Below are 24,512 nucleotides of genomic sequence, written 5' to 3' on the forward strand. Positions count from 1 at the left end.
GTAATAACATAATAATTACAATATTTGGTACTAAATATTCCCAATAATCACAATATTTGTAGTTATTTTCTAAAAAATCCCCAATGACTCCATTCTTTTTGCCTTCTTCTAATCCCCTAAAAGCCTAAAGGGCTATGGAAATGGAAGGATTTTGCTCTCTTTTTATTTTTAAAGTCTGCTCCTTTTTTCCTAACTTGGAATGTTACAAACGGTAACAACACCAAATATTTGTAAATTTTTCACAAACTATACATGCTCGTGCTGCACTATCCTTACACATTCATTCATTCATGGTCATGGTCATGGTCATGACCATGTGTCTATCACACAGACAGATTCATGTTACAATTTTACTATTGCAACTTCCTTAAAAATAATAATAATAATAATAATTGGATTTATAAGATTTTGAGCTTGGAACCTTTAGCCAAAAAAGTCTTATACATTCTCTTAAATAAATAAATAAATAAATAAAATAAAAAATAAAAAAACTAACAACAGGGAAAAATTGCATATCTAGAGTACTCAAATTTTCACATAATAATCACAATATTTGGTACTAAATATTCCCAATAATCACAATATAAACTTTCTTAAAAAAAAAAAAACTTAGCAAATAATTTAATCACAATATTTACACTAACAAAAATAAATAAATAAATAAATTTCCCCAATATGTTGTAATTTAATCACAATATTTACACTAACAAAAAAAAATTCCCCAATATGTTGTAATTTAATCACAATTATTTACTAAATATTCCCAACAATTATCATTAAATTACTAGTCATTATAGATATTTTTTCTTAAGTAGATTCATGATCTTATATAAATGTGTCCTAACATTAATTTTTTTTTTTTTAAAAAAAAACCTAGGAAATAATCACAATATACTAACAAATAAATTAATCACACTATTTACACTAACAAAAAGAAAAACAAAACTTTTCCTAATATGTTCTAAATTTTTCTTAAAAAAAAAAAACTAGCAAATAATCACAATATTGTAAAAACATTACCTGAGAATGTTGTGTGATGAGTGTTCTGTGAGTTTGAGTTTAGGAAAGTTGTTTCAAGAGAAGAGCTGAATATAGAGACTGAGTTTCTGATATGGAGGACATATTCACAATAGAGAGAATTATAAGACCCCACGGCAAGAGGGACAGGTCCAACTGGGACCCACAGACACGTGGAGGGTTGGGGACTGATGCTGCTGTGGGGGGACTATGATGCCCACGTGATGTTGCTGCTGTGGGGAACTGATGCTGCTGTGGGATGGGAGTGATGAAACGAACTGATGGAACTGATGCTGCCAGTTTTTTATAAAAGGAAATCGAGTCCAAAGGCCTTGGTTCCTAAGCCTGAAAAACGAGTTCGTTAAACTCGGTTTCAAAGACTAGAAACCGAGTCCAATGGACTCAATTTCTAAGCCCAAAAAATGAGTTCTTTGAACTCGGTTTCAAAGCCTAGAAACCGAGTCAAATGAACTCGGTTTTAAAGCCTAGAAACCGAGTCAAATGAACTCGGTTTCTAGGCTTTCAATGTACATGATACTCGTAGGCCAAAATCACTGACCATGTGCGAGGTTGAATTCTTCCCTATAATCTTGCTTCTTTGGTTTTTGACAATTTTTCCCTGCACCTTCTGATCAACTTAGGAGTAGATTTATTTTACAATTGCAATCACATATTGAGATTCATTTTTTCTTGTTCTTATTCAGTGTTGGATACTCATAGCACATGTATTCTATACAGTCAACAAATTAGGTATGTCTCAAATGAAATTTTGATGTGAATTCATTCAAAAGTTCTATATGAATAGTACATACTTCAGATAGTATTGCATTTATAAAGAATGAGTCCATCAAGTTTATGGAATTTTCTTATCAGCTAGTATTCTTAGGCTTGTTGTTATGATTTATCATGTATCTCTAAATTCATTTGCTGCATTAGAATATAGAAAACTGGTTTGGAATTTTATTTGTTGTAGAAGTTTCTGCAATATACTTTGCAATTTGACTTCTTTTTACATGTCAAAACTGTAGTCTTGAATAAGAGCACTAGTAAAAGTTTATGGGCCTAAGGTAGCTCCATTTGTTAAGCCAATAACTATTGATGAAACAAAGGAAAATAGACTTTTTGTCTAAGCTTTCACGATACTAGTTGAGCCCAACCCTCTGTAGGGTCTCAGAGAAGGGTATGCTCCCGATTGTCCTAAAAGCTTAGACTATTGGGATATGACAAATTTAATCATTTAATCACACAATTCTAACATTTCCCCTCATGTGTGGGCAAAAACTACCTTTTAATAAATGAGGCCCAACATGTGAGAATTTAAATGGGAGGTACAGTGGAGGAGACAATGATTGAACTCAAGATCTCATGCTTTGATACCATATTAAATTACCGATTGTCCCAAGAGTTTAAACTATTGGGATATGGTAAATTTAATCACTCAACCACACAATTCTAATACAGACAAAGCAAATGTGAAGTAGGATAAACAAATATGCTTCAGACAGAAGTTATCATACTCAAAACAGTAAAATGACAATGAACAGAGCACATAATTACATAATAACTTGAAGTTATCCCTATTATCCATTACCTTTATCTCATAAATGCAATTTACAGCCGCTAACTTTGCCCAAAAATCATTTTAGTCTTTTAAGTTTGAAGTTGGTCATTTTACTTTGTTCTTTAAGTTTAAAGTTGGTCATAGAAAATCTTATTAGCCCTTTAGTCCTTAAAGGACTAAAATGATTTTTGGGCAAAGTTAGTGGGTGTAAATTGCATTTTTGCCAAAATAATACAACCGTATAGAAACATTTATCTTGATCATATATATATATATATATATATATATGTATGTATGTATGTATGTATGTATGTATGTATATGCATTAGATCCAAGGTTAGCATTGTGTGATTTTATCAATATTGTTTGAGAACATAGTTTAATTAATACTTTTCCTCTCAGTGAAGTAAATGCAGGCTTTTTCTACTCAAATGCAGAGCAGAGAGAGGCAATGGTTGCAGCTGAAAGGCGTCAGGTGGACGAAAGAGTTAATAAAATCATTGAACTGAAAAATAAGGTAGCTACTTCTAGTTGTGTCCTTGTTTAGATTGTAAGTACATTAGTGTAGATGTGCAGAATTTATGGTTTTTGATATATTACTAATTCTTGTGGTTGAATGCAGGTTTGTTCTGGTAATGACAATAACTTTGTTGTCATTAATCAAAAGGGAATTGATCCCCCATCACCGGACCTTCTTGCGAGGGCAGGGGTAAGCTGTGCACCATTGTTATCCTGTTTCTCACTTATAGATTTAGCTTTGTGTTTGTTTGATCTTTCAGTGTTTCCTGAATGGTCTCTATTTGTGTTTAAATGGATCCCATGCTAGTAGTAAATTTGATCACTTTGTTGTCAAATTTAATCCTCAATCAATGTTAGTGAATAAAACATGGGGCGGAACTAATACTTGATGCCATACTACTTCCTTTGAGATGCTAAATTTACATGTTGCAAATCATTGTTATCAAGTCATTCTGGTCACTTATTTGATGATTACTGTTCAGTATATAATCATGCTGTAAACTTCTGTTTCACATGCCTGGTACAATACTTGTTTATGAGTATGAGGATTACATGAGCAGTTGTTTTGCATTGTAAATTTCTTTTAAGCTTATTAGTTATACTATAATTTGTTGCATTTTACTTTAACTTGTTTCCAGTTTTCTAATTCACTGCTTTTCTAGATTATTGCCCTTCGGAAAGCAAAGAGGAGAAATATGGAACGATTGGTTTTAGCCTGTGGAGGAGAGGCTGTGAATTCTGTAGATGATTTAACTCCTGATTCCCTTGGTTGGGCTGGACTAGTCTATGAGCATATCCTAGGGGAAGAGAAGTATACCTTTGTTGAAAATGTGAAGAACCCTTATTCTTGTACAATCTTAATCAAAGGTACTTGAACCATTTTTATAGCTTCTCCCAACTGTTAAAAAGGTAGACATTATTGTCATTATTCAACCACTTGACCAGAAGGCTATTGCAATAACTTTTTTTGGCAATGCTTTTATGGTATGTGTTATAATATGACCACGGGCAAACTCAGTTGTGATCTAATCCTTATTGCCATCATTGATGCTGCAGGGCCTAATGACCATACAATCGCCCAGATAAAAGATGCTGTTCGTGATGGTTTCAGGGCAGTCAAAAATACTATTGAAGATGAATCTGTTGTCTTAGTGAGTTTCCTCTATAGAAGTTTCTTGGAATTTGCATGAAGATTTTGAACCTTCTGTCATACCAATTCAATAAATATTGTCATGTTAATTTCCTCGATAATGTTTATCTTAATATCCTTGATACAAATAACTCTTGCATATGTACATTACCCAAAAAAAAAAATAGTATTATTCTACAGTTTGCAACGGTCTGACCGAAGTTGTTTAGACTAGCATTTTTACAAAGCTTCTACCGTGAGTTTTATCAGAATGATTGCAACAAGGGGACTGATTTGTCTTTTTAGATGGGGAAACATACAGTGGGATTATAGGATTTTTGTTTACATGCCTAAGGTTTGATTAAACACCTGATGGAAGGAATTTTTTCAGTTGTTCAGATGCATTTATCTGCCAATTGAATTCTTACTACAATTTGTTCGCTGGGAATATGAGTAGGCCAGGTTACAAGAAGATTGAGTCTTTCTTGGTTAGACATGCTTAGTAGGAGACTGTTCCTTCATGTTCTGCCACCCTTCACTGGAAACTTGCTGGTTATTCTTTGGATGCTGTATTGGTGTTTCATATTCCCATCCTAGAGATAGGAACATAAATTGAGAGATCAAATCGTCAACAAAAAGGAAAAATAGAGAGATCAGGAAAAAGAAATAGGATGCATCAGCAACTATTACAATCACTGAATTTTTTTTTTTTTTTTGTTTATTTATTGCTGAGTAATACAAAGGCCGAATTAGTTGTTCATTAGCTCCTGTATGTACTCTTTTAACTTAAATTATTGTTTTGAGTCTTTAATATGGTTGGCTGTTGTAAGACTCAGCTTTAGACCATGCTCGCATCAGTGCTAGTTGTAATAATGGCTTGCTTTACTGGTGTATATTTTGGATGATGAAGTATGCTTGTCTTTTGTTCAGGGTGCTGGAGCTTTTGAAGTTGCTGCCAGACAATATCTAATAAACGAAGTAAAGAAGACTGTTCAAGGGGTAACAAAATGTCTCCCAAAATTTTCCCTGCACATAATTTTTTTTAAGCATTAGTTATCTCTCTGATCAGTTTTGGAGGGACCAAACCAACCTTTTTGCGTTCCTGACGAATATTTTTTCTCTTACTTTGTTTCATGTCCATCAAAAACTCATCAAAACTGCAGCACACAAAGAGATTCATTCATTTTATATTATTTGTGCATACAACACAGCAGAGCAAAAATAAAGAAATACTGAATCATGCAGCAACTAATAAGTTGAGGCATTTCAGGGATTTACTACTGCAACTTGTTCTAATTATACAATGCTTATACTTATGTTGACATTTAGGAGCAGAAGAGCTAATAATGTTATGCTTAAAAAATTCGCCCCTTCTGTGGTCAGGTATTTTTTTTTTTTTTTAATTTGATTTTAACCTTGAGGACAGAATAAATATGAAAGGACCAGAAATCAGAAGGGATGCATTAAACCCAAATAATATGACAACAGAATATGTGCTTAAAAATTCCAGGAATACTCAACAAGATGGAAACCTTAGAGAGAGAGAGAGAGAGAGAGAGGATAAAAATTTATATGACCGATGCATCTTGCCTTAAAGGGTGGCCAAAATCATAAGGATTGGACAAATAAGCTCAGGAGTTGCTTAACCAGGGTCATGTAGGTCCACAATGTTGCTAATAGTGGACTAAATCAATGCAAGCAAGCCTAGACTTAATCATTACCTTCCTTGATGCTACACTTGGTTGCATATATGAAGAAAATGACAATCACCACATAATCTTCAAGGGAAGTGTCATGATGCAACAATGGAGTGCCATATAAAATAAATAGAATGTATTATAAAAGTCATGTTACTAAGAAAAAAAAAACTGTTTAGTATCACTCACTTCTTATAGTTACGATTTTTCCAGTAGTACTGCATTCCAATCCTCTGCAGAAAACCTCCTTCCTTCAGTTTCTGCCACTCATTTTTAGACGGGAAGGTAATATGCAATGATGAAAGCTGAGACTGTAAAAGATTTAAGGTAACCTTAAGTGACCCAGCAGTCAATCCTTGCGTGTCATCATAAATGAATATAGAAACACCATAAGTGCTCTTTAGATTATCTAAAATATTGTACCAAAACAAAAAAGATTATCTAAAATGTTGAATCACAAGAACGTAGCCAATCTCATGAATAAGGAAAAGGTAATAATCACAATATAACTAGAATAAGCGCCATACTACAAATTAACTTAAAGCCTGCATTAAACAAATGTTAAATATTACTCTATTGGAAAACAAATCCTTTTATCAATAAAATGTGGAAGTGTGTTCTAAGACCAAAGATGGAAAATGCAGTTATAAGATTTCCTCACTTAAATATCAGATATTTTCCTCATCAGTTATCTTTTTCCACCCACTGTACGTAGAGACCAATATCACAAGAAACCTTTACTCGTCTCAGCACCACCTATGAAGCATTTCAGTTTCTTCTCTCCTAGCTGACTTAAGCAATAACAAACACACACACACAAACTTTTATACATATATATATATATATATATATATATATAAGGAAAATGTTACACACATATAGATACATAGCATATATATTTGTGTGTGCATACACTTAGGAAATTTGGAATTTTATTTGTTGTAGAAGTTTCTGCAATATACTTTGCAATTTGACTTCTTTTTACATGTCAAACTTCTAGTCTTGACTAAGAGCACCAGTAAAAGTTTATAGGCCTAAGGTAAATAGACTTTTTGTCTAAGCTTTCACGATACTAGTTGAGCCCACCCCTCTGTAGGGTCTAAGAGAAGGGTATGCTCCCGATTGTTTTGTTTTGAGTCCTCTTAGTTCCATGCTTCTCCATGTCATATATATATATATATATATATAGAACATTAGAAGTTGATGACTTTGATCTTTTGTTTTTTCAAACTTTGTTATTTTAAAATTTTAATACTTTGTAATGGAAAGAAAGTTGTCTATCAAACTTTGTTGCTTATGCAGTCCCTCCCCAGGAAACAATGATAACAAAGTAAATCAAACATGAGATTCCATGACGAGTTGACATCATTAATGATGATAACATTATGTTACAAACCCATAATCAAGAATGCAATTGGAACATTAAGAATTTTTTTTTTTAATTGCTAAGAAATCATAGGAGAGAAAGAATAAAAGACTAAAAACTTAAATTCTTCATGACATTCCAGGTCTTGGCAATTAAATAATATACATGCATAAGATAAGAAGTTGGAAATAAAGACAATTATATTGATCTTATCAAAGGGTGTTCCACAGTTTTCATCTATACTTTCAGTCTTAATCCCAACTACATTGACAATAAATTATAAACACTTTATCTCCTCACAACATGAAATTTAAACCTTCACAACAACCTGATCTTGCAATGAGATTTTCTTCTTCCCAACTCTTTTGTCATTGATCATGCAATTCTTAGGCTTCTTCCCTACTCTCAGTGGTTCCCAAAACAATGTCTTCTTTCCTTTTCAGTTCCTGTTCATCATCTGCAACAGAAAAATCACAATTAAAATTATACAACTCATTAAGAATAAAGAACAAATTTGTTAATATTCTAATTTTCAAAACAGTCCCAAGTTTACTACCGAAATAGGCGTAATAGCCAGAACTGGAGATGGGTTTTAGAACAGCTTCATTGACATTGTTGTCAATCTCATTTGCAAGCAATTGAATGCCTATATCTGAGTTCTGTTGTTGTACAAATTCTGCTTTGCCTGTGGGATGGGAGTGAGAATTGGACTGGTTTTGCATACAAAGAAAACGAGTCCTTTGGACTCGTTTTCTAGGCTTAGAAACCGAGTTCTTTCAAATCGATTTCTCGCCTACGTGGCCACTCTCACAACCTCAGCTGCTGGCAAAATAATAAAATAAAAAACCCAGAAATCGACCCCTCTGAACTCGAATTGCTAAAAACCAAATTATTTTGAAACGTTTCCTAACTAATGATGTTGTTTGGGTTTTGTAGTTATTTTCTGAAAAATCCCTAGAATTTGCAATTTGAACAAGCGGGCAACTTGGCCAAGGAATTTTGAAGGAACAAAACAGTGCTGCACCTATGTGTTACATCAACACTTACTGTATTAAGAGGAAGCAGGCCAAAATACTTCTAGGTAATCAATTGATGTCATATGAGAGGCATAAAAGAGCATGAAGGAATATAGATAATGAAAACATATTTTATCAAATAATGAAATATATATACATACATATATATAATATAATATAATATAAAAATCATACATATTGCAAAGCCAAGAACAAAGTGCGCGCGCGCACACACGCATATAAAGTACAAAGAGAAGGCAACCCAAGATACCACTAGGCATTAATTGATGTCAGATAAATGGAATATAGATCCAAAACATACACATTTCATAGTTGAGAGCAAAGCACGCAAATTCCCATCTTTCCCTGAAGCCCAACGCTTGATCTCAGCATCCAATGTTTCCGCAATCCACTGAAACCATGCATATCAGGATTGCACAATTAATAAGGACTACAGTAACTTCACATGGTTTCAGTACAGCCTAGCATCTAAGACACACAAAAGCAATGAAACAACGAGAGCGTGTAGGAGCAGCTTGATGCATTTGGGGGTCTAAGTCGAAAACTGATCATTTTGTTTTAAATGTAAAATTACTGTTAATTAACATGAATCACGTAGAATTTTTTTTCTTATTTTAGAAATTTTATAGACAAAAAATTTGGCAAAACTTTTCATACTTGATGTGGCAGATTGATAGTGGTAAGAAAAAGAGTGATATTAATGATGGAACTAGATAAAAACTAGTAAAAGTTTGCTAACTCAACTATTATGAAAAATGTTATGAAATTTTTTGTGGCTTGCTCATTTTTTTTTTTTTTTTTGAGAAGTGCAACATTCATAATATTTTTCACAACAAATGCTAGGTATAAAGTTACTTCTTGTTTCTATTTGAACCCACTACTATAATTTTTTTTTTTTTTTTTGCCATCAATAACAAGTTAGAACAACTTGCTACTTAAGATTTGTTGTGAAAAATGTTGTGGATATAGCATTTCTCTTTCTTTTTGTGTTTGTTATCATTTGATAAAAAATATAATTTTATTTATTGGTTACAAATAACCATATTGGTTAAAATTTGAGGGTCTTTCTTTTACTTAGGGCCTTAGGGGACCACATCAACTGCATCTAGCATTCAGCCGGCAGCATGTGTTTACAAAATATGAAATACCCTGATCAAAGAAAATAAAATACAGCAGTCCATACAACTATTTTTTTTTAATAAGTAAAAAATTATTAAAAGACTAGAGAGCACCACCAAGTACACATATGGTGTACTTGGGAGGCACCAAAAATAATAAAAATAAAAATTAGACAATTTCATAATTAATAATCATAAAGATGCAGCGTTGATCAACGGCATTTTTCATTGAACTAGTATAAAGATGCAACATTGATCAGTGCAAAAATGTTACTAAAAAAAAAGTCACAAACCAGCCTAGTCAGTCCTATTTGGTTCAGTTTTAGGTTTATAAAATGAAAAGCATTTGAATCTAACCATATATTTCACATAAACCAGGCCTACCCATTCGTTAAATGATGGGATGGTGAGTGAGTGTAGTCATCACCATTATTTCCTTTTTCTTTTTTGGAAAAAGAAGTGGGGGGGGGGGAGGTTGCTGTAGTGAGGCACAAAAAAAAAAACAAATGAGAAACTTAGAACATTTGATAGGAAACAATAGGTACTTACATGTCTCTCGGCTTGTTCCCTCTGAGTTTGAAGGTCCCTCTCATTCTTCTCAGCTAGTGCTTTAGCCTAAAATGCAGACAACAATAACAACTTCAGTGAAATTGCACTAATAATAAACACATTGAATGAACCATCGCCACCATTTAGCCCAAGTGGAATATGTACGTTAAACCCATCCTGTGTATAAGGGAACAGAGAATAAATTAGTCTAGTGAAAGACACATACCACACGCTCCTGGGTCCTCTGGTGGCGTTCCAACCTGGCTCTTCGTCTGTCTTCACTTTCTCCTGCAATTGTTGTCTCAGTTCTGCTATTATTAGGTATGCTCCTTCACTGTGAGAACGTTTGGGCAGCAACCTATGCGGTTGGAGAAGATAACGGTTGGGACTTCGGCCTTGATACTTGGCCTAATGGAAAGACCTTTAGGGCTGGTGATGTACTCGGTAAGCATGAACCATTGTTTTTGTTAAATAACTGCATACTTTTCCAATCATCATTTTTTTTTAAATGTTTGACCAGATTTTTTTTTTTTTTTACCTTCTGTTTATCAGACTTTAGGTGATGATCAATTTTCATTTTATCATACTTTATTAGTCCACTTACATGCACAAGCGCATCGTAAAGTAACAATCATTCTCTACTCCATGATCGTCCTAGAAAGTAGATTACAAAAAATATTTGCAAATATTATAACCAAGGGTACTATATCCACACTCTCTCACATCGTGTTCAAATCTTTTCAATTTCAAATCATGCATAAAATATAGACATTTTGATTTTTTTATGAAACGATAATTAGTAGGAGACATTTTTGTTTGTCTGAGACTCTGAATTGATAGGAGAACATTCTAACATGGGTTTGGGTTGATTTAATGTACAGTATGTAAAAATATTAAAATTAGTCATATAATATCTATAAGGTAGTGTAATGTTAATATTCTATTAGAAAACTCAGCGATTCTCCATTGAGATTTATTATTCTTCTTGTTTCCATAATACTACAGTGTTCAACTACGGCCCAGGGGAGCACGACGTGAATTCTGTAAACCAACAAGGTTATGATACATGCACGGTATCAAGCGGTGCAAAAACATATGAAGCTGGAAGTGATAGAATCAAGCTTGTGAAGGGAAAAAACTATTTCATTTGCAGCTTTCCAGGGCATTGCACAAACGGCATGAAAATAGCTATCAATGCATTGTAATCTGAAACAAAGTGTTCTACAGATTTGTCAAGATGCAATGGAATAATCAATAAACTTCATATCTACCATGCTTGAATATAAGATTGGTTTATTTTTGCACTTTCTTAAGGTGTTTTGCTTAGCTTTTACTTTTTTGTATGGTGTGGCAAAAGAAATTATTTGACTGATATTTGGTTTCAACGGTTACCAAGCATCTTAATGAGAGCATCAATGGTGCAAATATTTGTTTTGCACTCAGCAATGCATGTAATTAATTAAATACATCAGGCTTAATCCCTCTCTCCATCATTTAATTTTAAATATCCATGGCTTCACCCAATAGACCATCTCTAGCATAAGCCGATATCATTGAATTGAATTTGAAAGTGACAATGGTAGATGTGATACCCCAGATTTGATTGAATATTGATTCATTATGCGTTGTGTGAGTCTGGGTCATGATGAGTCCCACACTAACACAATATAAGAGGTAGAGCTACTTTTTTCTGCCAGAAGAGAGAGAGAGATTGGTTTTATCAAGCTAGGCGAAGTGGACTTAATTGGGATGTGTATAAGTTGCAGCCGAGAGAAAGATCTTTTGGTTGGGAGACAAGACAAAGGAGGATTTTTGGGAGGGAGTGGGGACTACTACCATGCCTGTACTTGGTATTGGTATATAGGTACAGCTTTGGGTACCATGTAGATTACAACAATAGCACTTGGTTTGACTAATAAGAAAAAAAAACGGGGGGGAGGGGATGGTTACATATTTACTCTTCAACCTGTGTCTCAGGTTTCAAAATAAAGGTAGTTGTCATTTGTTGAGAGTTTTTTTTTTTTTGCAATAATAATTATGGGAGGCCAAACCCAAAACTCGATGTTGGGACTAGAATGTAGCCCAAAGGCTTTAGGTGAATTGTGATAGACCCATTTACCTTAAGGTCTGGATTGCACTTAGCAAGAACTGGAATGAAGCCACAAGAATACCTCCTATAATGATAAGTCAGCACAAAAGAAAGCCCACCACAATAAGTGCTCAAATAATAGTCCAGCATGAAACATGAGAAACATCAAATGGTTAGTTATTATATATATTGTGAATCAAATTGTTAGTTATCATACATATTGTGAAATGTATTTACATTAGAAAAGCAAGTGTTTCCTCCTCTATTATCAAGTCAATATGAGGGAAGAAATCCATAGTAACAAAGACATTACACCTTTCAATGGAAAAACAATAAACAAAGACTAATAGTTCTTGATCAAATTTAAAAAATCTCACAGGATTGATATCAAGAATTCCTTTCCCACAACTACACTCCTTTGATGCCGAAAAGCATACTTGGATTGGTGTGGTCTCCTCCTAAGCCTATGCGGTACAAGCTAAACTTTGATGGAGTTGTTTTTGCAGAACAAAACGCGGCAAGGGCGGGGGTTATTATAAGGAATGAAGAGAGACTTCTCATGGTGGCTACATCTCAACAAAGGCCACTCCCTTCCACGGTTTTGGAGGTTGAAGTACTAGCGGCTAGAAGAGCCCTATAATTTTCACAAGAACTGGGATTAGCTCGGGTAATATTGGAAGGAGACTCAAAGATCCTAATCAAGTCGTTTTAGAATGACACCAACTCCCTTGCATAGTTGGACACATAGCAGCTGACATAAAATATATCGCTTCTTTTTTCTCATGTACGTAAGCAAGGAAATGTAGTAGCTCATTCTCTAGCCTACGAGCTATTTTATCACCAAACATGTTAGTCTAGGGTCCATTTGGATTGAGCTTATTTTTGCTGAAACTGAAAACTGAAACTGAAAACACAGTAACGAAATGATTTTTAAATGTGTAAATAATACTGTGGAACTCATTTTTAATGAAAAAGTTGCTGAAAAGTGTAATTTGTGGAACCCGTGAACAGTACATGGGTGCACTGTTCACGGAAGACTTAGTCAAATATTGCGGCTGACAAAAAAAAAAAAGAAGGCAAAACGCGAAAGCTAAAACACAATCGCAGTTTTCAGCCCAATCCAAACACATACCTAGTTGGAAGAAGTGCCACCAGATGTTGAACCCGTTTTACAGGCTGATTTGAACAGTCATTCATAATAAAAGTTCGTAGTATTTCTTGGGCACGGTTTCTGTCCAGCGCCTCTAGTACACTAGACCTATTGCGATCATTACACATGTTTATTTTTGGACACATATCATGATCGCAACAGGTCCAGCATTACAGGACACTGGACAGAAGCCGCACCAGTATTTCTTCTCAAAAAAAAAAAATAATAAATAGTTTTGGTCCTATAACACTTACCTTTGAGATAACTTCGAGTATAATAGCACACCTATACAACAAACAAAAGCTTAGAATTTCCCAACACTAAAAGTTGGACTAACGGGACTCATCGGCCACAATTTGTTCCGAATAAAAGCAAAACAAAAATAAACAAATAATGATAAAATTACACTTTATTTTTTCTAAAAAAATTATAATTATATTATTGTAAGGACACAATTTGTATCGATCCCAAACTCGTATTGGGTTCGAACGCTAAAGGCTCAAACAATAAATTTGTAGAGCGTGGATATAAAAGAACTAGATTAACTTCAGAAGAAAAGCGATTAAACTTAACGTTTCTAGATGGATTAATACAAATATTACGATCAATTTATCCTTGAAACAAGCTAAGTTCTTTATTTCGTAAGATTTTCTTCTAAGCATCGATTGTTTAGAAGTTCCGATCTTTTTTCTCAATGCATTCTTCCATGTTATATATTGCCCTCTTGGTGTCATCTTCACCATACACGTGTAGGTTAGATTCGGGGGATCCTTTCCTGTCCCATCTAACACTTCCTAGAACCTTCAATTAGCAGCTGTAAGGCTGCTTCATCACTGTTCAGGCATCACCTCCACATTAATGTGGCCAGAGAGTTGGTTGAGAGGCAATTAATGCGGAGGCAACAGTTGTTAAAGATATTTGTTTATCTTTTCTTTCTTACCCTTAGCCCCATGTCCCACCTTTAGTGGTAATGTAGCTTCGAAGTGTGTTTGTGACAATACGGCGTTTAGGTCGTCCTCGGACACATATTGCCGAGAAGGATTTTGTCCTTGGACGAATACTGGACCCATCTCATGTGATATCTACTCCTCTTTTCATTTGGTTCCCCTTATAACCTTATGTGGGCCTCCTCGAATGGTTTAACATCCTCGGATGGGCCACAAGCCCAGCTAACACGATTTTAATAATTATTGATTAACTGGCCCCCACAATAGCCCCTCAAAATCTTGCTTTTCGACTCCTCAGGAGAAAAAGTTGATTTTAATGTCCCCAGCCCATATCCTTTTATGTTTTGGGCATGCTCCTAACGCTTCAGCGTCCCGAGCGCGGTAGCATTAAATTTTGGCGATGCCCCGGATGTTCAACGGTAAGATGTAAATCGAACGGTGGAGGGTCTATCTCGTTTTGCGAGCAGGAACTTTCCCGCTCATAACCCCTGCACGACTATAAAAGAATTTTCAAATCAATTCTCTTTCTTACCTTCAGCGATCACACAATTCTAGAGCTCATATACTGAACCTGTCTTTCTCCTTTTTCGTCATTTTCCTGTGCATCTACAAATACTAGAATCTTGTCCGAGGACCCTCTTTCAAACCTGTAAGTCTTCTTAAAACCTTTTCAGCTTTCATCTTAAACTCGTTAATTTTTCTACGAAACCCTTTAGGAAAATGGGGAAAGTGAGTAAGTTTCGATGTCTGGTTAAGTCCGAGGAAGGTATGAGAAGTTTCTACGCTAAGTATAGGATCCCCCCAACAGTGAGTATGAGGTACGCAGCCCGGGGGGAATGGCCCGGTGCTAGAAGAACAGGGGAAGTGGTTATTCCCATGATTGCCTTCATAGAAGGCGAGATGACCATCCCCATGGGTACTATTACTAGGAACTACCTTAGGTTCTTTAGGTTATCCCCCACTCAGTGTGCCCCAAACATGTTTAGGGTCCTGGGAAGTATAAAAGCCTTGAATGAGAGAATGGACTTAAACCTGACCCATAATGACGTGAATTGGGTGTACAACCTCAACCATTTGAAGGGGCAGAGATATTATCTCAAGTCGAGGTATCCCGCGGTGAGGCTAATTCAGTGCCTTCCCACTTCAAACAAGAACTTAAAGGAGGATTTCCTTATTTTTTCTGGGGAATGGCATGATGGTCTGCCATGCCCCATGGAGGAAGGAGAACCAGGTGGGAATGCAACCATAGATTTATAACATTCGGTTTATACATACATATTTTCCCCCTTTTTTTTCTTTTTTTTTTTTAGTCTCAGTATTCTTATCCTTAATGACGCTTCATTTCAATTCAATGATTTTGCAGATAGACGTTCTACCAAGCCCAAACTTAGTTTAGTTAACAAAGCAAGTTTGGATAGGGTATTGCAAGCCGAGATATACGTGAATGAAGCTGACGGCTAACTCCGGGCAGCCCATTTAATCCTCGGATACACCCCCCTCTCGTTTGCTTTCCAAGCACCAAAGTGCGTGATCAGAGCCCGCGATCCTCGGTTTCGCCGTATTAGCGTTGCCTACCAGGGGTTCGTCATTCCAGAAGGTGTTCCACTTCCTAAGGACACCTCCCGCACTAAGCCCCTTTTTGTTGTCGCTATCTCAACAGGAGCCTCTTCATCCCAGCTTGCCCTCAAGGAAGAGGAAGTAGAAGAGAAAGAGGAAGAAGAAGAAAAAGAGGAAGAAGAAGAAGAAAATCCAGGGGAAGTTGTAGAACTATCAGACTCCTCGGACGATTTTGAGATTTTTAATCAAAATACACACTCCGAGGAAGATCTGGACGAGATGGGAGTACAAAGGAAGCCCCAAAAAAGTCTAATGGAGCTGATAGAGAATCAGCTTGGGAAGAGTACACCGGGAAAATCAACGCAATCCCAGATTCCTCCTTTTCCCACTAGGTCTCCTCCTCCTGCTCCTCATTAACCTTCTCATCAACTTCCCCAGCCAGTCAAAGCTGATGTTGCCGAATTGAAAAGGCGAAGGAAGCAGAAAGGGAAAGATGTGGTAGATACTGGAAAGTCCCGTCCGACCCGCGAAGAAGATGCCCAACGAGCTGCAAAGCAGCAGAAGACTAGCCATACTCTTCAGCGAGGCCAGGAGAGGTCTGACACTTAACCTCCTGAGTCACAAGCTTGGTTGCCAGCACTCATGCACGGTAGGGAGCCCCTACGAGATGATGCATCTATTAAGGACTTCAACGGTGGCATTGGGTGCCACATAACCTCGGCTGTAGAGGAGGCTTTATTGCTCCCAAAGGACATGGCCAAATTAAAAAATGTAAGGAAGAATGAACTCATCCTTAACAATAAAAGATATTTGGGAATGGTATAGTGCTAACTCCTTTCTTTTTCCTTTTGCGATCATTACTCACTGATGTGTACTCTTTACTGACTATAGTGTTGATTTCTTCCTTTTAGGTTATCCAAAACACTTTTAGACTAGATGAGATGCTCAATAACTGCTACAATCAGTTAGAAGATGAAAGGAAAAGACGGGCGTCGGTTGTACAAACTTTAACAATATCCGAGCAAAACTTGGCGGACACGAAGAAAAAATTAATTGCTGAGGAGCAAGCTCGTAAAAGCTCTGACTCGGCCTTGGAAGGCTTCTAAAAGCAAGCCGAGGACCAGAGAAAGCGCTTGCGCTAAGCAAATGAAGAATTGAAGGCTGCTTGGGAGCAAGTGGCAGTCCTTAAAAAGCACTTGGAGGAAACCCAAAAATTAAGGGAGCAAGCTGAAAAATCCAGGGAGGAAGCTGAGAGGGTAAAGGTTGAGGCCGAACAGGCAACGAACGAGGCCGAACAGAAAGGTTATGACCTCGGGGTGGCTGAGATAGAGGAAACCCTAAGGGCAGAGGTGCCAATGGTGTGCCGTATTTACTGCGCCCAAACTTGGAATGAAGCCCTTAACCGAGCTAGGGTTAAGGCTTCATCTAAGTTAAGGAAGGCAAAGAATGTGTTCTATCCTACAGTAATCCGCGCCTCGGATCCTCCATCCACTCAAGCCGAAGACACTCCCTCAACCACTAATCCTAATCTGGAGGTTTTGCCTCAAAATCTTCCTCCCCCTGGCCAACCAGAACCAACTAAAGAGACCAATGCCCCTCAAGAAGCCTTCTTGGACAAGACTGCAGTAGCTTCTGAGGCAGAGGTAGCCTCTCAAGGCTTTCAACAGGATTTGGCTTCCACAGTCATGCCAGCTGAGAGAGCTACTAAGGACAAAGAGGGAGTCATTACCTCGGAGGCAGATAAATCAGCCAACCAAGCTCCCAAGCTCCAAATTAAGTTGAAAAAATAGGCCTTATTTTACAATTTGATTAGGACTTTTGTAAAGATTTTGTGTCTATTTGCTTATTGTTGTTGCCATTTTATCTTTTTTTTGTACTTGTTCGCTCTATTATCTTAGCTTGAATGGATTCATCTTGACTGTCTTTCGTTTGCAAGAGAAAAAATAACTTATACACATTAACAGTTAGCAGTTAAAATGGGTGATAAACATTAATACTATGAGATCTCAGGGAGACATTTTGGATACATATGCATTCCTCCTAATAAATTGAAACTTAAGGGAATGTTCAAAAGTTGGATAAAGTTGGGTCTAAAGTACTTCAGTTATACATTAGATGATGTTCATAGGCTTATTGGGGTTTATATCTTCAATAGATAATTAAAAACTCTGTGATCCTAGGACGATATTTGAGAATTTGTTATTCTGGAATGCATAAGCCCAAGTGGCACTAGCATTTTAATAGCGAGAGGCTGTATTAGTTTCCATGGAACCCACTTAGTGACCCAATAGATTTCACAGGGTATTAATTTCCACTAACTTTATGATCCGAGGACCTGACGTAACTTAGTTTCTATTTAATACTTCAATAGATGTCATAAGGTATTAATTTCCACTAAGCTTATGGTCCGAGGACCTGACATAACTTAGTTTCTGTTTAATACTTCATAAGATGTCATAGGGTATTAATTTCCACTAAGCTTGTGGTCCGAGGACCTGACATAACTTAGTTTCTGTTTAATACTTCATAAAATGCCATAGGGTATTAATTTCCACTAAGCTTGTAATCTGAGGACCTGACATAACTTAGTTTCTGTTTAATACTTCATAAGATGCCATAGGGTACTAATTTCCACTAAGCTTGTGGTCCGAGGACCTAACATAACTTAGTTTCTGTTTAATACTTCATAAGATGCCATAGGGTATTAATTTCCACTAAGCTTGTGGTCCGAGGACCTGACATAACTTAGTTTCTGTTTAATACTTCAATAGATGTCATAAGGTATTAATTTCCACTAAACCTGTGGTTCGAGGACCTGACATAACTTAGTTTTTGTTTAATACTTCATAAGATGTCATAAAGTATTAATTTCCATTAAACTTGTGGTCTGAGGACCTGACATAACTTAGTTTCTATTTAATACTTCATAAGATGTCATAGGGTATTAATTTCCACTAAGCTTATAGTCCGAGAACCTGACATAACTTAGTTTCTGTTTAATACTTCATAAGATGTCATTAGATGTGGAAACACAAGATGCATGATCAGCATAAATTAAAAGAAACCCGAACTAGATTACTTTTATTAATAATAATACCTCTTGAGATTGTTTACATTCCAAGGATGGAGTACAGCTTTTTCATCTAGGTCTTCCAGATAATAGACTCCTATTCCAGCTACTGAAGTAATCCGATAAGGCCATTCCCAATTAGGCCCCAATTTTCCCCAAGTTGGATTCTTGGTGGTTCCCAGAACTTTCCTCAGCATCAGATCTCCTACCGCTAACAGTCTCAGCTTTACATTAGTATCATAGCCTTACTTGAATTTATGCTGGTAGTAAGCCAATTGGGCCATTGCATTCTCCTTCGCTCTTCAATCAAGTCTAAACTTTTTTTCCAACAGACCATCGTTATTGTCCGAGGAAAATGCACTAGTCCTTAACATTGGGAATCCAGTTTCCAGAGGGATGACGGCCTCGACTCCATAGGTCATGGAAAAAGGAGTCTCTCTTGTTGATCGTCGAGGCGTTGTTCGATAGGTCCAAAGAACATGTGGCAATTCCTCCACCCATTTTCCTTTTGCATCATCCAGTCTCTTCTTAAGTCCATTGACTATTACTTTGTTAACAGCTTCAGCTTGCCCATTCTCTTGAGGATAAGCCGGAGTGGAATATCTATTCTTTATACCTAAGTCTGAACAGTATTGCCTGAAGGCCTTACTATCAAATTGAAGGTCATTATCCGAGACAAGAGTGCACAGAGTTCCAAATTGAGTAACAATATTCATCCAGATAAACCTCTTAACATCTATGTCTCTGATGTTAGCCAAAGGTTCAGCTTCGACCCATTTAGTAAAATAATATGTGCCGACCAACAAATACTTTTTGTTTCCTAAGGCTTTAGGAAAAGGGCCGACAATATCTAGCCCCCATTGAGCAAAAGGCCAAGGGCTGGACAGAAGGTTAAGAATTCCTCCAGGCTGGTGGATGTTTGGAGCAAACCTCTGACACTGGTCACATTTTCTAACATACTCCTGTGCTTCCTTTTGCATATTTGGCCACCAATATCCTTGAATAATGGCCCGGTGTGATAAGGACCTTCCCCCCGTATGACTTCCACAAATGCCTTCATGCAGCTCCTCTAAGAGTGACTCTGACATCTCGGGATGTATACAAAATAAGTACGGCCCAGAAAAAGACTGTTTGTATAACTTTTTGTCCTCGGCTAACCAAAACCGAGGAGCTTTCCTCCGTATTTTCTCAGCTTCTATTTTCTCTTCGGGCAAGGTGTCACTTTCGAGGAATTTCAATATGGGATCCATCCATCTCGACGCTAGATTAACTTGATGAACATGACGTACGTCCTTTCCTGGTGGGGTGGGGGTATACAAATCTTCGACGATTATCACCCGAGGAAAACTTCGTGCTGAAGAGGTGGCAAGGGTTACCAGGGAATCGGCGTGTGTATTTTCACCTTGGGGGATATGCGACAAGTCAAAAGATTCAAATTTCGTTTGCGTACGCCTAACTTGACTCAAATATCCCTGCATTCTTGGATCTCGAGCTTCCAGTTCTCCTTTCACTTGGCCGACTATCAATCTTGAATTCGAGAATAATTCTGCTATCTTTCCACCCATTTTCTAGACCATACTCATTCCCATCAACAAAGCTTCATATTCTGCTTCGTTGTTAGTAGCCGAGAATCCCAACCTCAAGGATTTCTCAATGATGATCTCTTCAGGGGATATCAGAACTAGCTCCAATCCTGCCCCCCGTTGGTTTGCTGCTTCGTCCACATATACTCTCCAGGAGAAACCGCCTTGTGTGGAGATCAGACCAACCGACTTTTCATCCATGTCACTTTGCTTTATGTTAGCTTCTTCTGGACACTCGGCGAACTCAACTACCAGATCGGCAAGGGCTTGGCCTTTCACAGAGGTGCGAGGCATATATTTGATGTCGAAAGCACCTAGGATTGTGCCCCACTTAGCAATTCTCCCAGTATAATCTGCACTTCTAAGTATGACTTGAGAGGTAGCTGAGTTAAAATAACCACAGAATAGGCCTGAAAGTAATGTGGAAGTTTGCGTGTTGCATGGACCACCGCCAAGATGACATTTTCCAATGATAAGTATCTCACCTCGGCTTCATGAAGGGACTTACTTACGTAATAAACTGGTCTTTGGACGCCGTTGTCCTCTTGTATTAAGACAAAACTAACTGCATGAGGAGCAACTGCCAAATAAGCAAACAGGACCTCATCCACCTCAGGACTAGACATGATAGGCAGCCTGGACAGGTACTCTTTCAACTGCTGAAACGCCACAGCACACTCCTCGGTCCATTCAAATCCTTTCCACTTATGCAGTAAAAGGAAAAAGGGACGACACCTCTCGGCCGACCTGAAGATAAATCGATTCAAAGCAGCAGTCATTCCAATCAATTTCTGCACCTCTTTCGGATTCCGAGGTACTTGTAAATCATTGATGGCTTTAATCTGATCTGGGTTCACCTCAATTCCTCTATGAGTCACCATGTACCCTAAGAACCTCCCGAAACCTACACCAAATGAACACTTTGAAGCATTTAGACGTAGCTTATGCTTTCTCAGTATTCCAAAGATGTTCATAAGATCTTCCACATGCTCGGACACCACTTTACTCTTCACTACCATATCATCAATATAGACTTCAATGTTTCTACCCAGTTGTGGTTCGAACATTTTAGTCATCATCCGTTGATAGGTAGATCCTGCATTTTTCAAACCAAATGGCATCACTTTATAATGATAGTTTCCAATAGGGGTGACGAAAGTCGTCTTCTCTTGATCATAAAATGCTAGCGGTATTTGGTGATATCCTTGAAAGGCATCCAAAAAACTCATCCGAGGATGACCAACGGTTGCATCCACCAACTAGTCTATCTTCGGCATGGGAAAAGGATCCTTGGGACAAACCTTATTGAGGTCCGTGAAGTCCACACACACTCGCCACTTTCCCGTCTTCTTCTTTACCACCACCGTATTGGCTAACCATTGAGGGTAAAATACTTCTTTGATAGCCCCAACCTGCTTGAGCTTGGCCACCTCACTTCTGACAGTTTCGGCGTGCTCTTTTGATGATCGCTGAGGTGGCTGTCTTTTCGGAATAACGGAAGGATTCATGTTGAGTCAATGACAAATGAAATTCGGATCTATACCTGGGGCTTCATATGGGCTCTATGCGAACACATCTACATTTTCTCTGAGGAATTCTAACAATCGCTCCTTCTCTTGCAAAGGCAGTTTAGCCCCAACCTGGAAAAATCTTTCTGAATCATCAGCAACAATTACCCTTTCCAAATCTTCACACTTTACCTCGTCGGCTAGTCCATCTAAGGGTAATGCTGGGGGTTTTAATTACTATAATCCATTATCGGCAGTAGCCGAGGTCTCTGCCTCTGGCCGATGTTGTATAGCCACTACCAAGCACTGCCGAGCTGCAACCTGGCTTCCTACTATCTCCAATACTTGGCCTCTAGATGGGTACTTCACCTTCTAATGTAGAGTAGATGAGACTGCTCTCAGGGTATGAAGCCAAAGTCTGCCCATAATAGTTGTGTATGGAGAGAAAACATCTACAACAATGAAGTCCACCTCCATCACATCCATACCGGTTTGCATAGGTAGTCTGATCTGTCATTTTGGAACGACCATCCTTCCCTCAAAACTCACCAGAGGGGAACTATAGGCTGCCAAGTCCTCAAGCTTCAAACCTAGCCCTTTATACAAATCTGGGTACAACATTACCTTGATCAATCATCACCCTTTTTACATCATACCTACTAATTCTCATCGTGACCACCAGAGCATCATCATGGGGCTGTATGGTTCCAACCTTGTCCTCATCCGAAAAGCCCAAAATCAGGGAGATGTCCACCCTAACTCTTTTTTACGCTTGGCAATGCTCCTCAACTGGAGGTCAGAACACCGACAGTACCTTGGAAGGACAAGATCCAGTCCTCCCTAGGGCAGCAAAAATAACGTTTATTGTGCCAAGTTGGAGTCTTGAAGAAGCGTCCCCACGCATCTCTGAGCCTGCCTGACCTACCCTACCACTGGAATGATGCAAGAGTTGCTTCAATTTCCCCTCTCGGACCAGCTGCTCCAAATAGTCCCATAAATTCCTGCAATCCTCCGTCGTGTGCCCATGATCCTGATGATAGTGGCAATAAAAATTCTGGTTGCGTCTCTTAGGCTCTCCTGTCATCTTGTTTGGCCATTTAAAAAATGGCTCATTCTTTATCTTCTCCGATACCTGATGCACTGGCTCCTGAAACACTGCATTAACCACTTGGGTGTCAGCAGAACCTAATTACCCAACGAAGTCTTTCCAAGGTCTTACTATTGTAATAGTCCGGCCTGAAATCCCTCCTCTCTTGAAGGATTACCTTAGTCTTTCCTTTTCCCTGAAGTTGGTTTTCTTCTACTCTTCTGTACTTGTCAATCTTATCCATCAATTGGTGTACACTGGTAACAGGTTTACCAGTTAGAGATTTCCTTAAATCATGCTCGGCTAGAAGACCAGCCTTGAAAGTACTTATAGCCAAATTATCATGCTCTCCCTCTATCTCATTAAACATTTTCCAGTATCTATCTGAATAAGTTTTAAGAGTCTCGCCCTCTCGCATGTACATAGACAGCAAGGATCCCAAAGGCCGAGGAACCCTACTGCAAGTAATAAAGCGAGTGCCAAAAGCCCAAGTAAGCTTTTTGAAGGACTCAATAGAGTTGGCTCTTAAGCCATTAAACCATCTCATCGCCACCGGACCCAAACTTGATGGAAAGACCTTGCACATCAAGGCCTCATCTCTGGAGTAGATAGCCATCCTTTGGCTAAAATGGCTAACGTGTTCTACTGGGTCTGTCCGACCATCATATAGGGTGAATGTAGGCTGATGGAATTGCCGAGGAAGAATCGCGTCTTCTATATTCCTTGTGAAGGGTGATTTGGAGACTTGGCTTAACGCTTTGTTCATAGCGTTGTTCCCCAAGCCCCTGGGAGACTTGGCTTAACGCTTTTTTCATGGCGTTGTTCCCCAAGCCCCTGCGAGGCGGGATTTTGCGCCTATGTCGATGGTTGTGCTCCTCTTCATAGGAAAAAGTCTCACTAGACGAAGTTCTGGATCTCTGCCTATAACTAGCTCCATCCGTCTCTTCGAATGATGGTTCGAAGCTAGGCGGGGAACGTCCTCGCCGGGCATGGCGCAACTCTCTTTTCAACTCGTCAATTTCACGTTGTAGGTCCCTGTCATTCTTTGCATAGGAAACATAACTCTTCCCACGAGAGTGACTTTTGATGGTAGGAGTTGTACGCACACTCCCCTCACGGCCTTCTCTCCGTTAGAGACTCGGGTGCGGATTACCATGCTGGGAACCTCTTGACTCTGCTTGGTGTGGGTTGGCATCTACCTGGTGTGGTCCTGTTACGTAGCGATGTGGACCTACTTCCTCCATCATGAACGTTGAACCGAATTTCTTTTGATCTAAATCAAGCCCTCCCCACAGACGACGCCAATTGGTAAGGACTCAATTTGTATCGATCCCAAACTCGTATTGGGTTCAAACGCTAAAGACCCAAATAATAAATTTGTAGAGCATGGATATAAAAGAAATAGATTAACTTCAGAAGAAAAACGATTAAACTTAACGTTTCTAGATGGATTAATACAAATATTACGATCAATTTATCCTTGAAACAAGCTAAGTTCTTTATTTCGTAAGATTTTCTTCTAAGCATC

At 38.0% G+C, this 24,512-nt stretch overlaps 1 protein-coding gene and 1 long non-coding RNA gene across 2 annotated transcripts; one reads left to right on the forward strand and one right to left on the reverse strand.

The window, feature by feature from the left end:
• Window positions 1-2,968: 2,968 nt before the first annotated feature.
• LOC115966732 (T-complex protein 1 subunit zeta 1-like) lies at window positions 2,969-3,972 on the forward strand. Its single transcript, XM_031085902.1, has 3 exons — window positions 2,969-3,095; window positions 3,201-3,287; window positions 3,760-3,972. Exons 1-3 carry the CDS (start codon window positions 3,030-3,032, stop codon window positions 3,970-3,972), a joined length of 366 nt encoding a protein of 121 aa, XP_030941762.1. The 5' UTR covers window positions 2,969-3,029.
• Window positions 3,973-5,313: 1,341 nt separating this feature from the next.
• LOC115969046 lies at window positions 5,314-6,717 on the reverse strand. The gene is made up of 3 exons (XR_004086855.1): window positions 6,585-6,717; window positions 6,113-6,234; window positions 5,314-5,383 (listed from the first exon to the last, which is right to left on the reverse strand). It is a non-coding gene; the product is annotated as an uncharacterized LOC115969046 (long non-coding RNA).
• Window positions 6,718-24,512: the final 17,795 nt, after the last annotated feature.

Source organism: Quercus lobata, chromosome 11 (genome assembly GCF_001633185.2).
Source record: "Quercus lobata isolate SW786 chromosome 11, ValleyOak3.0 Primary Assembly, whole genome shotgun sequence".
In the NCBI taxonomy this organism is placed as follows: Eukaryota; Viridiplantae; Streptophyta; class Magnoliopsida; order Fagales; family Fagaceae; genus Quercus; species Quercus lobata.